The 16,234-nt window shown below is 40.8% G+C and overlaps 1 protein-coding gene across 1 annotated transcript in view; it reads right to left on the reverse strand.

The window, feature by feature from the left end:
- Positions 1–15,946, reverse strand: part of LOC110528568 (vesicle-associated membrane protein-associated protein B) — a 34,686-nt gene extending 18,740 nt beyond the window's left edge. The window contains exons 1-2 of the mRNA XM_021610701.3: positions 15,609–15,946; positions 4,709–4,861 (exon numbers count right to left, since the gene is read on the reverse strand). Of these exons, the coding sequence (XP_021466376.1) occupies positions 4,709–4,861; positions 15,609–15,666 (211 nt within the window). The 5' untranslated portion in view covers positions 15,667–15,946. The remainder of the gene's footprint in view (positions 1–4,708; positions 4,862–15,608) is intronic.
- Between the last annotated feature and the right edge of the window lie 288 nt (positions 15,947–16,234).

The following is a 16,234-nucleotide window of genomic DNA, read 5'->3' on the forward strand; positions in this document are numbered from 1 at the left end:
CCCATTTCCTACTCACCACTGCGACCTGTATGCTCTTGTTGGCTGGCCCTCACTTCATGTTCGTCGCCAAACCCACTGGCTCCAGGTCATCTATAAATCTTTGCTAGGTAAAGCTCCGCCTTATCTCAGCTCACTGGTCACCATAGCAGCACCCACCCGTAGCACGCGCTCCAGCAGGTATATGTCACAGGTCATCCACAGAGCCAACTCCTCCTTTGGCTGCCTTTCCTTCCAGTTCTCTGCTGCCGATGACTGGAACAAATTTCAAAAACCACTAAAGCTGGAGTCTTATATCGCCCTCACTAAATTTAGCATCAGCTGTCAGAGCAGCTTACCAATCATTGCACCTGTACACAGCCCATCTGTAAATAGCACACCCAACTATCTCATCCCCATATTGTTATTTATTTCTTTGCTCCTTTGCACCCCAGTGTCTCTACTTGCACATTAATCTTCTGCACATCTATCAGACCAGTGTTTAATTGCTAAACTGTAAATATTTTGCCACTATGGCCTATTTATTGCCTTACCTCCCTGATCTTACTACATTTGCACACACTGTATATAGATTTTGCTATTGTGTTATTGACTGTATGTTTGTTTATCCCATGTGTAACTGTGTTGTTTGTGTCCCACTGCTTTGCTTCATCTTGGCCAGGTGCAGTTGTAAATGAGAACTTGTTCTCAACTGACCTACCTGGTTAAATAAAAGTGAAATAAATTAAAATAAAAAAAAGATATTGCTCGTGTTTCTTGGCCCAAGCAATGTACATTAGACCGGTGGAAATCTGTCCTTTGGTCTGATGAGTCCAAATTTTTTGATTTTTGGTTCCAACCGCTGTGTCTTTGTGAGACGCAGAGTAGTTGAACGGATGATCTCTGCATGTGTAGTTCCCACCGTGAAGCATGGAGGAGGTGTGATGGTGCCTTGCTAGTGAAACTGTCTGTGATTTATTTAGAATTCAAGGCACACATAACCAGCATGGCTACCACAGCATTCTGCAGCGATACGCCATCCCATCTGGTTTGCGCTAAGTGGGACTTTCATTTGTTTTTCAACAATCTCCAGACAACAATCTCCAGGCTGTGTAATGGCTATTTGACAAAGAAGGAAGAAGTGCTACATCAGATGACCTGATCTCCACAATCACCCGACCTCAACCCAATTGAGATGGTTTGGGATGAGTTGGACCGCAAAGTGAAGGAAAAGCAGCCAACAAGTGCTCAGCATATGTGGGAATTACTCTGTCAAGACTGTTGGAAAAGCCTTCCAGGTGAAGCTGGTTGAGAGAATGCCAAGAGTGTTCAAAGATGTCATCAGCGCAAGGGTGGCTACTTTGAAGAATCTTAAATCAATTTTGATTTGTTTAAAACTTTTTTGGTTACTACATGGTTCCATATGTGTTATTTCATAGTTTTGATGTCTTCACTATTAGACTACAATGTAGAAAATAGTATCAATAAATATAAACTCTTGAATGAGTAGGTGTTTCCAAACTTTTGACGTGTACTGCATACTGAACAAAAATATAATGAATGTAACGACATTGGGCCTCAGGATCTCAGCAAGAAATCTTTGTGCATTCAAATTGCCATAGATAAAATGCAATTGTGCTCGTTATCTGTAGCTTATGCCTGCACATACCATAACCCCACCATGTTTACAACATTGACATCAGCAAACCGCTCGCCCAGATGTGGTCTGCGGTTGTGAGGCCGGTTGGACGTACTGCCAAATTCTCTAAAATGACATTGGAGGTGGCTTTTGGTAGAGAAATTAATATTAAATTATCTGGCAACAGATCTGGTGGACATTATTGCAGTCAGTATGCCAATTGCACACTTCCTCAAAACTTGAGACATCTGTGGTATTGTGTTGTGTGACAATACCGTATATTTTAGTGGCCATTTATTGTCCCCAGCACAAGGTGCACCTCTGTAATGATTATGCTGTTTAATCAGCTTATTGATATGCCACACCTGTCAGGTGGATGGATTATCTTGGCAAAGGAGAACTGCTCACTAACCAGGATGTAATCAAATTTGTGCACAACATCTGAGAGAAATAGGCTTTTTGTGTGTATGGAACATTTCTGGGATAATTTATTTCAGCTCATGAAAATGGGACAAACACTTTACAGGTTGCGTTTATATTTTTGTTCAGTGTATATGATGGTGAGTATAGACAGTATATGACTAGAAAAGGTTTGTACAGCAGTAGTTATATAGGATTATGCGGGACTAGAATACAGTCGTGGCCAAAGGTTTTGAGAATGACACAAATATTAATTTTCACAAAGTCTGCTGCCTCAGTGTCTTTAGATACTTTTGTCAGATGTTACTATGGAATACTGAAGTACAATTACAAGCATTTCATAAGTGTCAAAGGATTTTATTGACAATTGCATGAAGTTGATGCAAAGAGGCAATATTTGCAGTGTTAACCCTTCTTTTTCAGGACCTCAGGACCAATGCTTGGAGTTTGTCAGAATTTGTGGGTTTTTGTTTGTCCACCCGCCTCTTGAGGATTGACCACAAGTTCTCAATGGGATTAAGGTCTGGGGAGTTTCCTGGCCATGGACCCAAAATATTGATGTTTTGTTCCCCGAGCCACTTAGTTATCATTTTTTATCTTATGGCAAGGTGCTCCATCATGCTGGAAAAGGTGAGTGAGCCCACTCCCTTGGTTGAGAAGCAACCCCACACATGAATGGTCTCAGGATGATTTACTGTTGGCATGACACAGGACTGATGGTAGGCATCACCCTGTCTTCTCCGGACAAGGTTTTTTCCAGATGTCCCAAACAATCAGAAAGGGGATTCATCAGAGAAAATTACTTAACTCCAGTCCTCAGCAGTCCAATTCCTGTACCTTTTGCAGAATATCTGTCTGTCCCTGATGTTTTTCCTGGAGAGAAGCGGCTTCTTTGCTGCCTTTCTTGACACCAGGCCATCCTCCAAAAATCTTCGCCTCACTGTGCGTGCAGATGCACTCACACCTGCCTGCTGCCATTCCTGAGCAAGCTCTGTACTGGTGGCGCCCCGATCCCGCAGCTGAATCAACTTTAGGAGATGGTCCTGGCGCTTGCTGGACTTTCTTGGGCACCCTGAAGCCTTCTTCACAACAATTGAACCGCTCTCTTTGAAGTTCTTGATGATCCGATGAATGGTTGATTTAGGTGCAATCTTACTGGCAGCAATATCCTTGCCTGTGAAGCCCTTTTTGTGCAAATCAATGATGACGACACATGTTTCCTTGCAGGTAACCATGATTGACAGAGGAAGAACAATGATTCCAAGCACCATCCTGCTTTTGAAGCTTCCAGTCTGTTATTCGAACTCAATCAGCATGACAGACTGATCTCCAGCCTTGTCCTCGTCAACACTCACACCTGTGTTAACGAGAGAATCACTGACATGATGTCAGCTGGTCCTTTTGTGGCAGGGCTGAAATGCAATGGAAATGTTTTTTGGGGACTCATTTTGCCATTTGCATGGCAAAGAGGGGACTTTGCAATGAATTGCAATTAATCTGATCACTCTTCATAACATTCTGGAGTATATGCAAATTGCAATCATACAAACTGAGGCAGCAGACTTTGAAAATTAATATTTGTGTCATTCTCAAAACATTTGGCCATGACTGTATAGTATATACATATGAAGTGTGTAAAACGGTATGAACAGTTCATTCGGAAAGTATTCAGACCCCTGGACTTTTTCCACATTTTGTTATATTACAGCCTTATTCTAAAATTGACTAATGGTCAGTCCTTTAGGTGCCTTTTGGCAGCGGGCTGTCATGTGCGTTTTACTGAGCAGTGGCTTCCGTCTGGCCACTCTACCATTAAGGCCCGATTGATGGAGTGCTGCAGAGGTGGTTGTCCTCCTGGAAGGTTCTCTCCACAGAGGAACGCTGGAGCTGTCAGAGTGACCATCGGGTTCTTGGTCAAGGCCCTTCTTCCCCAATTGCTCAGTTTTACTGGGCGGGCAGCTTTAGGAAGAGTCTTGGTGGATCCAAACTTCTTCCATTTAAAAATGATGAAGGCCACTGTGTTCTTGGGGACCTTCAATGTTGTAGAAATGTTTTGTTACCCTTCCCCAGATCTGTGCATCGACAGAATCCTGTCTTGGAGCTCTACGGACAATTCCTTCGACCTCATGGTTTTTGCTCTGACATGCACTTTCAACTGTGGGACACAAGTGTGTGCCTTTTCAAATAATGTCCAATCAATTGAATTTACCACAGGTGGAGACCAATGAAATTGTAGAAACATCTCAAGGATGATAAATGGAAACAGCTACATTTCAAGTCTTATAGTAAAGGGTCTGAATAATTATATAAATAAGGTATCAGTTACATTTTTTTAATACATTTGCAAAACCTGTTTTCACTTTGTCATTATGGGCAATGGTGTGTAGATTGAGGTTTTATTTAATACATTTTAGAATAAGGCTGTAACGTAACAAAATGTGGAAAAAGGGGAATGAATAGTTTCCAAATACACTGTAAACATTATTAAAGTGACCAGTGCTCATGGAGCAGCAGTCTCTAAGATGCATATTTGTTTCCTTACATTGAAAACAGTCTATGGAGAAGGAGAGACTGCAATCCACACTCAATTCCTCCAACAAGGAAAAACCTGGGAACATTGGGAAAGTTTCTGGAATTTTGCGACGAGATACACAATATGATCCTTAGGCCTACCTGAGACGTTGATTGAGGTGCCGGCGTCGAGGACGCCGCTGTTCGGCCGGACGCAGTAACGGCGCGGGGCCGTCGTCTTGACTTTGAAGCACACATTCCTGTCTGTAGGGTTGGCGAGCTTTAGGGTGGTGTTGACCACATCCGAGAAGGGACCTGTAGAGGGAGAACAAGGTCCCAAAAAGGAAAAGGGTTTGAGAAGCTGGAGACTCCATCTTTTTATTATTATTTGTTTTTTTGAATCAAACCTAAATATATACTGGGATTTAGACCGACAATAGGCGACTTCAAAGACAACAGGCTTTACAGAGGTGGGCCTAAAAGGGACAATCTGCAGTTGCTACATAAATGTTTGGACTTAAATTAATGATGTACCCATTGATTCTTGAAGAAAATAACATATTAATTAATGCCTCATGAGCATAGATACACTGTCATCAGAACCCAAAATATAAGCTGTTTACCAGAGGAAGGGATGAACTTTGTTATTGTTTCAATTGCCGATTGGCCCTTTAAAAAGGTAGATTCAATAATGACATCATTGTACACAGTTGGGCAACTTCCTGATTAACAACAACAACACAATACAAATCTGGATATGCCCAAAGGGGTCATGATTCACAACTACTTGCTTTGAGACAATGAGAGACGGGCTTAGCGACAAATCAGTTAGTCTACTTTTAAAACCTATGCTGAAGACCGCCAGGCAGGTTACAGACACCTGGGGTTCTAATCACCAGGCTATCACATTCCATACCCCCTGTGGTTCCAATCACCAGACTATAACATTCTATATCACCTGGGGTTCCAATCACAAGGTTATCACATTCAATACCCCCTGTGGTTCCAATCACAAGGCTATCACATTCCATACCCCCTGTGGTTCCAATCACCAGGCTATCACATTCCATACCCCCTGGGGTTCCAATCACAAGGCTATCACATTCTATATCACCTGGGGTTCCAATCACAAGGCTATCACATTCCATAACACTGGGATTGATGGTCGGTAACGCTGACAGAAGTGTACAAAATTGCCACAAGCAGACAGACTAATGCATGTGAAAGCTGTGCAAACCGTAGAGAAAACATGGTGAGCTAATCAAATGAATGTTACTGAATCAGCACATCAAAAGGCATGTGCGGAGGGAGGTCTGTCATGTGCCGGATCGCCATTTCAGAATGAGGAAATGGTTTGAAGAAAGAGAGGGATGTTACAATACAAAAATCAGGCTTAAGGCGATGCACATTACGTAACATAGAGGAACACATCCTAAGGACAACAAGTCTGAATACTAATCCAAGGTTTAGGAGGCCTACTTTTGAGCTATGCTTTTGAGTGGGGACATCTATGAACTGTATTAGTTAATGACCCACATACAGACGTGTAGGCCTATTCACTGAAAGGGCAGTAGGCCTAATTGATACCGTCAAATTATCATCTGGAGCAAGGCTTCATCCACATGCGTCTGAGGTGTATGGACGTTGACACATTAGGTCAGATGCCAACACCAAAATAGAACCCCAGACTTGGTTATAGCCTGAACCATAATACAGTTGCCTCTACTAACCTCAGTCTGGGGTCGTTCCATCTGATTTAAATCCCTTTGACTGCACCCTTTTTTGATTTGAATGAAACCTTCCATACGTGTTTTTCCCGTGGTAGAAGTGGTTAGAAAGGGAGTTTTTGGACATGAATGCCAAAACACTCAGGAGGTTCTCAAAGTTGACCCATTTTGCCTACCCCACCATGTCGTCATCACTGAAAGAGACAAACGGTTGAATTTGATATCATTTTATAGCTTACAAACAGGGTTGTCAAACTATTCTGTGATTTCTTGAAAAAAAAAAGAATAATAAAAAACGTCATTTTTTAACCTTTAATGTTAATGATCTAAAAACGCGTAAACTCAGATTTTTCTCATTTTCACAAATGTTGTACTGTAGCTTAGACTCTTTCATATCATCTTAGGTGTTTGTGTTGTGCCAGCCATCGGTTGAGACACAGCATTCTCCTGAATACAGGGTGGCTGTCATTTCAATCATATATAATTCATAGAATGGGCCTAACCTTTCAGACCACTGCAATTTAGCTGGTACACCATTGACATATACATTTAATTGAAACTTTAACTTACAATTACTACCGGAAACATGGCCGTCGGTCCATCCACGGTCGAATGTCAAATTGAATGGGAATATCTATTCCATGATCTATATTTATTATTTCAATAGGGTTCTTATGGAGTATTAACAGTCTAATTTATAACAATGGATAATCCCACTTAAATCAATATTCTCTGATGTGTAAGACCTCCAACCATCTTTGTGGTACCGTTTGGAAGTTAAAAAAAATATTTTACTCACATACTTACATGACACCCACCCTGTATTCAAGAGTATGCTGTGTCTCAATCGATGGTGGGCACAACACAAACACCTCAAATGATGTAACAACAGACTACGCTACAACACATATGAAGATGACCGTTTTTTTTTTTTGCGAGTTCCATATTTTTTTTTTTTATAAAAGCAAAACTTGGGGCGGCAGGGTAGCCTAGTGGTTAGAGCGTTGGACTAGTAACCGGAAGGTTGCAAGTTCAAACCCCCGAGCTGACATCTGTCGTTCTGCCCCTGAAGAGGCAGTTTAACCCACTGTTCCTAGGCCGTCATTGAAAATAAGAATTTTGTTCTTAACTGACTTGCCTAGTTGAATAAAGATAAAATAAATAAATGTCCCTTTCCAAATCATGTACAGTCAATTTAATTTACCACAGGTAAATAAAGGTACAAAAATGTAAAAAATAAAAAAATGGTTTTATTAAAAGGTCCATCTCAATATCAAATCATTTCTGGGTAACAATTGTTTTTAATTAAAATGGTCAAACAAAGAAACAAATAGCTTCTCAGCAAATAGCAATTTGGGAGGTCAGGGGAAAACTGAAAACTAGCTGTTATTACTCATTTTGAATAAGTAGAGCAGCTGATGCAATTAAGGCCATGGCTAATTTAGAAATATAATAATATCATGCCATTTAGAAGATGAGATGAAAGCATATATCGTTGGGCCCTATATCCAGGTGCAGTTCCATTAATTGCTCGGTTGTAGTGAATCAAGTCTTTGTTAAACATGTTTTATTTGAAAACACCAGTGGGCTTAATATGAGGGCAGGTTTTCTTTCACTTCCAAGAAAGGATTGGCTACCAGTATTACTGTCACTAATGGCTCTCATTCTACAGAACTATAGAAAAAGTGGCCTTTAAACTGACAGCCTAGATTAAACGTATAGTTTAGCCTACTAGGTTCAGCTCACAAAACATCTAAGAGGAGAAGGCATAGACCTTCTTAGAGCAGCGTTTCCCAAACTCGGTCCTCAGTGACCCCAAGGGGTGAACCTCTTGTTTTTTGCCCAAACACTACACAGCTGATTCAAATGATCAAAGCTTGATGATTCGTTTATTGTTTGAATCTGCTGTGTAGTAGTAGTGCAAAAAACTAAACGTGCACCACTTGGGGTCCCAAGGACCAAGTTTAAGAAACCCTGTTCTAGAGGAACTGGAAATAAATGACTTCAGTGCCACAGGGACAATAATTTGGTATTTTTAACCTATTAGGCCTATCAATAAGAAAAGAAGCCTAAACGTATACAACAGCCTGGGCCTAGTAGACATATCTAAAGGAAAGCAGGGTTTGGAGGAAATAGGAAACTACTGGGGAGGAGAATTGGGAAGGACGTAGCTGGCTGTGAGGGTCAACCAACCAGGTGTGGTGCAAATATATTTGTATAATTTTTTTAAATTTATATATATTTTTTACTTTCAACCCTTTTTCTCCCCAATTTCGTGATTCCCAAAATTACAGTCTTGTCCCATCGCTGCAACTCCCGTACGGATTCGGGTGAGGCGAAGGTTGAGAGCGTGCTCTGAAACAGGACCCCGCCTAGCCGCACTGCTTCTTGACACAATGCTCGCATAACCTGGAAGCCAGCTGCACCAATGAGGAAATACTGTCTAGCTGGCGACCGGAATCAGCTTGCAGACGCCCAGACCCACCACAAGGAGTTGCTTGAGCACGATGGGACATCCTGGCCAGCCAAACCCTGTGATTGGTCTGAGGCAGTTGGTAAATAATAACCCGGACGACGCTGGGCCAATTGTGTGCCACCTCATGAATCTCCCGGTCACGGCCGGCTGTGACACAGCCTGGGATCGAACCCGGGTCTGTAGTGACGCCTCAAGCACTGCGTGCTTAGACCTAAGCGCCACTCGGGAGGGCCGTAAGGCCTATATTTTTACAGGTTTATTTCATTTGGTCAAAACTGTGTGGAATACCTTGAATCACTGAGGGCTCCAATTACCTTCAATTTGCTTCTAATAATCTCTAATTGTCTAGTCAAGGTAGGCTAATGGCTGTCCTTGAAGAACAAGAAGACATGAGGCACCAGGGGAATGGAAGGAACACTACTAGCCTCAAGTCCCTGCAACCAACCATGGCCTGGTTTCCCAAAAGCATCTTTAAGCTTAAGTTCATCATTAGAAGCATCGTTAAATCTCCAAGCGGTTTCCCAAAAACCATTGTTACTGAAGTTGCACTTGAAAGCGTTCGTTATTTACCAACTGCCTCAGACCAATCACAGAACAGCTAAGTGCGTTGTTAGATGCTTGTTTGCCCTTCCGCATCACTTTAAGATCTTATCGTCTCTGTGACTTCTTCAGAATGAAGGTTGACTACAAATACAAAGTTGCCAAAGTCTTTGCAATTGTTACAAATACGTGAAGGATAAACATATGCTTTAATAAAATAAAACTGAGATGACTGCATTAAAAGATATAGGCTACATGGGCCCATATATTTCAATCATAATGAAATCAATTTAATGTTTAATCAATTGAAATCTATTTTGCCAATACTGCAATGTTTGCATATTCAGACCCCTTGACCTTTTCCACATTGTTACATTACAGCCTTATTCTAAAATGTATTAAAATGTTGTTTTTTTCCCCTCATCAATCTACACACAATACCCCATAATGATAAAGCAAAAACAGTTTTTTGTAAACAGAGGAACTCTGGAGCTCTGTCAGAATGACCATCGGGTTCTTGGTCACCTCTCTGACCAAGGCCCTTCGCCGATTGTTCAGTTTGGCGGGGCGGCCAGCTCTCGGAACAGTCTTGGTGGTTCCAAACTTCTTTCATTTAAGAATGATGGAGGCCACTGTGTTCTTGGGGACCTTCAATGCTGCAGAAATGTTTTGGTACACTTCCTCAGATCTGTGCCTTAACACAATCCTGTCTTGGAGCTCTACGGACAATTCCTTTGACCTCATGGCTTGGTTTTTGATCTGACATGCACTGTCACCTGTGGGACCTTATATAGTCAGGTGTGTGCCTTTCCAAATCATGTCCAATCAATTGAATTTACCACAAGTGGACTTCAATCAAGTTGTAGAAACATCTCAGGGATGGTCAACGAGAACAGGATGCACCTGAGCTCAATTCATTTTTATTTTTTAATACATTTGCAAAAATGTATAAAAATCTGTTTTCGCTTTGTCATTATGGGGTATTGTGTGTTGATTGAGGCAAAAAAAGTAATTTAATCCATTTTAGAATAAGGCTGTAATGTAACAAAATGTGGAAAAATCAAGGGGTCTGAATACTTTCCGAATGCACTGTATTTCATGATGTGTAACAACATGTGCACAATGACGTGCCCAATCTGTCATTTAGTGCATTACTATTGGGTAAGCATAATAAGCCAGCTAAATATTTGCCGCCATAGGTGGTAATATTTCTCTAGGAGCTGATCAATTGTCAGTATTGTGGAGTATGCCTAATTCTAATGTTAAGGTAAGATTTTAATGGTGTATTATATCAGTATAAAATCAAATTTGATCAAATGAAATATTATTAGTCTCATGCTTCATAAACAACAGGTGTAGACTAAGAGTGAAATGCTCACTTACCTTACCAATAATGCAGAGAGAGAAAATAGAGAAATAATAGAAAAGTAATAACATGTATTATTAAAAGTAATAATAAATACACAATGAGTAACAATGACTTTGGTATATACCCTGGGTACCAGTACTGAATCGATGTGCATGGGTACGAGGCCAAGCCAAAGCCCGGACTTAAATCCCATTGGCAATCTGTGGAAAGACTTGAAGATTGCTATTCACTGCCACTCCCATCGAACTTAACAGAGCTTGAAACATTGTGCAAGCAAGAATGGGGAAAAAAAGCCCAAATCCAGATGTGCAAAGCTGATACAGACATACCCAAGGTGACTCAAAGCTGTAATCGCCTCCAAAAGGTGCTTCTACAAATTATTGACTCAGGTGTAAATACTTCTGTAGTTCATTTTTCAATAAATGTGCAAAAATGTGATTATGGGGTATTGTGTGTAGATGGCTGAGAAAAAAAATGAGGGGGGGGGGCTATTTTGAAGGGCATTCCCTCACTGCTCTAGAATGTAGTGAAAAAAGGGTCAATTCAAGAGGATGCTACTAAATGATCAGTTGTCAGTAGTGTATAAATGTACTTATTTGCCCTATGCCATTATAAATCAGAGTCAACAAATCACTAGATTCTCTACAATAGTATAACCTTAATATGCTTGTACTTAACAGCGTTGATTAAATAAGAATGTTAGTTTGTTGTGACCATTGCTAGTTTAAACCGCCCAACTCTTGGTTGTATCTTCCATTTTTCGCCGTTGGGAGGTGGTAACACTTGGATCTGTTTCCACAGTTTGGACGAATCAAAATCAACTTGATGGCCTCGTGATTTTTAATCAGCAAATCTGTGGCTTTCTATTCCTCTAACCCCAATCAATCAACGTTGAGGGGGTGTTTCCATGGCATTATAAAGGGAACAGATTGTCTTCGGGGAAGATATACATTGAAACTCAGTCTGTTAGCTTTGTAAATTAATAAATATATAGACCCAATTTTGTTTTTGTATTCTGCAGATGTATTAATTTAGAAAAACCCCCTGCAGCCACTAGCTAGCTTGTCAGTTGACATTCAAAGCTAGTGCCATTCTGCCCGTGGAGCAGTGATAGTTCTATTGAGCAGCAACCACTTTACTGTGGCCATAACAAAATTCTATTCACTTTAATCATGCTAAATTATCTGAGTGAATAGTATTGTGAACCATTTATGGTAAAGACATAGGGTTTGGACTTTTTATTTAATTTATTAACATTGAATTAAATAATTGTATGGGTTAACACCCTACATTTTGAATTCAGGCTCCAACACAACAAAATGTTATGAATACTTTCTAAAGGCACTGTACATGCAACTAGGAATGAAGTAACTAGGCAACAGGACAGGTGATAAACAGTAGCAGCAACGTTTGTGACGAGTTAAAAAAGTTAGCACAGAAATTGTCAATGTAGGTGGTTAAAAAGTTAACCAAACAGCTACCCGGACTAACAATTTAGCAGTCTTATGGCTTGGGGGTAGAAGCTGTTCAGAGCCCTGTTAGTTCCACACTTGGTGCACCCTCTATGACTTGGGTGGCTGAAGTCTTAAGCACTTTTTAGGGGCTTGTTTACTTATTTTCCACTATAATTTGCAAATAAATTCATTAAAAATCCTACAATGTGATTTTCTGGATTTTTTTCCTCATTTTGTCTGTCATAGTTGAAGTGTACCTATGATGAAAATTACAGGCCTCTCTCATCTTTTTAAGTGGGAGAACTTGCACAATTGGTGGCTGACTAAATACTTTTTTGCCCCACTGTATGTTTGGAATATCAAATCGCAGTATTGAATTGCAATACATATAGAATCGTGAGAATCGCAATACATATCATATTGGCACTTAAGTATTGTGATAATATCGTATTGTGAGGTCCCTGGCAATTCCCAGCCCTACTAGCTGGTATAGAGGAAACCCTTGTGTTTGAGGGAAACAAAGGTGCATTGTGGATGGAAATGTGGAAGTGAGCTGCCTCGTAGTGTGAATTAGCACATAGACTAAGATAAGGTTTCAGCCCCGCAAATGTCCACAGCAACTGACACTTCCCTTCACACACTGAGCCAAGACAAGAGGCGAATTTTAAACCCTCACCACTGGTGAAACATCGTTCAATGAAACGACTCATGCAGCTAACTACTGTAGCCTATACCTTATCTACAACAGCTTTCCAACTGGCAGAAAAAAAATACAGCCACAAAAAGAGAGTTGTGAAGAAAATATTTAATGCTGTTGTGTCGTCTGAAAGGTTTGTTATTGAGAAAGAGCAAGACTGTGTACCTTGAGTGTGCGGTTCCAAATTGATACTAATAAAGAATAAGGAGATTAATAAAATAACCCGAAAGGAACACAGCTGGATTTGTTGTCAACACAGGCCTGCTTTTCAATGGGCAATTTTAGTCTAAGAGGTTAGGTGATTTGATTATCTGTCCAGTCAAAGACTTTAATTAGTAATTTAGGTGTTACCAAACAATGGCAAATGACTGGTTTACAAACCTCCGACTACTCCCCACTTGGCTATAAGTACAATATCACTACTAATAGACATTCAAAACTGCTTCAATAGTTTAGCTCAGATGTGTTGCAATGTTCTCGAAACATGGCCATAATTTCATGGTAACATAGTGTAGGGTGTCCACCCACTCTGCTTTGTTGATGCAACTGCACCGCCCACAACCGCAAGACCCTCCTGCACAACGCATCACCGGGGGCAAACTACCTGCCCTCCAGGACACCTACAGCACCCGATGTCACAGGAAAGCCAAAAAGATCTTCAAGGACAACCACCACCCGAGACACTGCCTGTTCACCCTGCTACCATCCAGAAGGTGAGGTCAGTACAGGTGCATGCATCAAAGCTGGTACCAAGAGACTGAAAAACAGCTTCTATCTCAAGGCCATCAGACTGTTTAACAGCCATCACTAACACAGAGAGGCTGCTGCCTACATACAGACTTGAAATCACTGGCCACTTTAATAAATGGATCACTAGTCACTTTAACAATGCCACTTGAATAAATGTTTACATAAGTTGCATTACTCATCTCATAACGAGATAACATAATGAGAGAAAAAGTGCTGATGCAGAACCAAATTTCAGAATTGCACCTATTCTAGTAGAATATCTCCCCTTGAAAAATACAAATAATATACATTTTGGGGGAAATTGATCCACGGACCTACAAAAAGGGGCACCAGTTGCCCATTCCTGCTCTATATTGACAATGACTTTGTAGGCATGCTAACACTGGGTTCCCCAACTTGTTCATGTTGAGGCCCCGTAAATAACAAAAATAACAATATCAGGCTTATATGAGAGAATACCTGATTGTGATTTTACCTAACAGAAGTCTTGACATTTTAGTTATTTCTGTCACTTTGCTGAATACCCTGAAAGCCCCATGCAGATCTCCAGGGGCCCATTAACCCCAGTTTGGGAACCCCTGTACTGGTCTGTGTGGCTTGGGATTTCCTTGAGGTAAACCTATTTCTCCTAGTTATCAATTAGTGGGCTCAGTTTGTTTGCAATGAGCCAAGACAAACAAAATGGCTACCTTCACAACAAGCAGTGCAGTTTAAAGCTGCTTTAACTTTTTCTGGGACCCAACCAAATTCACATAGAAATGTGAGTTAAAGATCTGCCATTCTCATTGAAAGCAAGTCTAAGAAGATCTGTTCTTTGTGCTCTATTTATGTTACCCTTTCTTAAGTTTAGTTTTTGCATCGCTTACTTTCATTTTTGTAAACCAGCTTTAGAACAGCTGAAAATACAATATTTTTGGTGATTGAAAATATATTTCACAGCGGTTTATATGGTACAATGATTCTCTACACTATATGTTGCTTGTTTTGTCACAAGCTGAAATTCGGCGAGGTACTAGAATTTTAGCAACCAGGAAATGGCAGAGCAATGTCTGCATATTGCACCTTTAAGCAATGGATTATATCGGCTTGACAAGGCAATAGGGAATCTCAAATTACTGTGGAAAGACCCTATATATATAATTCAACAAACACAGATGAAAGGCTATTTGTTATTTTGTATCTCAAAAATGGTCTAGAGTCACATTGTGATAATGCTTCAGGGAACGTAGCCTATTGAGTGGAGTCAATAAATTAATATTTAACTAACTGGACACATTGTAATTCTTAGGATGCCCAGTACAAAGTGTCCATATGGTATCCTGACCCACATTGCTGCTTTCCACACCTGGTCATGAACAACACTTGCCAATTGATGAGAAGAACCGCCAGATAGCAATATAGCTAACGTTAGCTAGTATTTCATGCCCAGTTCCATCTTGCTAGCGGTTAGACTAACCGCAAGCTAATTACAGTAACTAGCAAACTAGACAAATTAGTTAACGTTAGCTACCTATCATGATGCTTTCAACATGCATGTTGGGACAATCAGCTGCTATTCATTGTTAACTCATAAATTACACTGACATGATTGTCGTCGGGCATGAACGATAATAGCTGCGATTCAACCAGTAATTGTATTTTGACATTGTGCTTGAAACACAGCTAGCACAGCACTAAATTACTGGAACGATATTGCACAACGCACCTGCAACATAATGCACTAACTGACGTTACTAGGCTAGCTACCAGCTAACTAGTTACCTTACTAGAAGGTCAACTCGACATTATTAGCAGTAAAGACTTGTCAGGGAGCTGCAGGAATAGCTAGCTAGCTAGCAAGCACAGGTTAATGTTCACGCTGCCAGAACATATGCCAACCAGTCGTTTGAAATTATTCTCCTCCCTAGCTCACTATTATTTTACAAATTAATGGGCATATGGTGTGCCCCCTCCTTATTAAATGGGCCTGTTACTAACTACCCCACTCACAAAAATGGCTCCCCCCCCTCCCTTCAGAGTTGGGCCCTCCCCTCCTCAGTAGTATCTTACCTCGGAATTTCAGTTCGTGCTGTGGCTCCAAGAGCAGGACCTGATCTTGTCTGGCCATGACCCAGCGGTTCCAAGGGGATAGCTCAATGTAAATCGTTTCCGTATATTACTCCTGTTGTGGTGATGTTAGCTAGTGTTATCTTTAGAGTTATTATTATGCTAATTAGCTATGCGATTATCCTGTCCCCCGGTCAGTGCAAATAGCCAGGGAGCTACTAGCGGCGGTTGTGATGCAGCAAGAAAGGAGTGAGAGAGAGGCTTTGTGCAACGTCACAGCCCCTGCATAGCCACTCAACGAGGAGTGAAGAGGTGATGCGAGACGGAGTCCGGGCAAAGCTTGGGAGTTGGGACACCTAAACCTGGGAGGGAGGGAGGGACAGGTGTCTCATGGTCATCAATCTTTCTCAGGACCTTCTTATGTATCATGTTATCACAGTGTTATGGCCTCTTATAATTAATGCCATACATCATGCATTTCTAACGACCTATAATGGCATTCCTGTTAATCCTGTACAGTTTCAGGCAAGTGCAAATTGACAACAATAAAATCACTTTGATAAAGTATTTACCCAATAAAAGGATATACATTTGTTTCTGTAAACCATATCTGCAAAAGTAGGAAAAGT

The sequence above is a fragment of the Oncorhynchus mykiss genome, chromosome 7 (assembly GCF_057628025.1).
Source record: "Oncorhynchus mykiss isolate SJ-2025 chromosome 7, ASM5762802v1, whole genome shotgun sequence".
Classification (NCBI taxonomy): domain Eukaryota; kingdom Metazoa; phylum Chordata; class Actinopteri; order Salmoniformes; family Salmonidae; genus Oncorhynchus; species Oncorhynchus mykiss.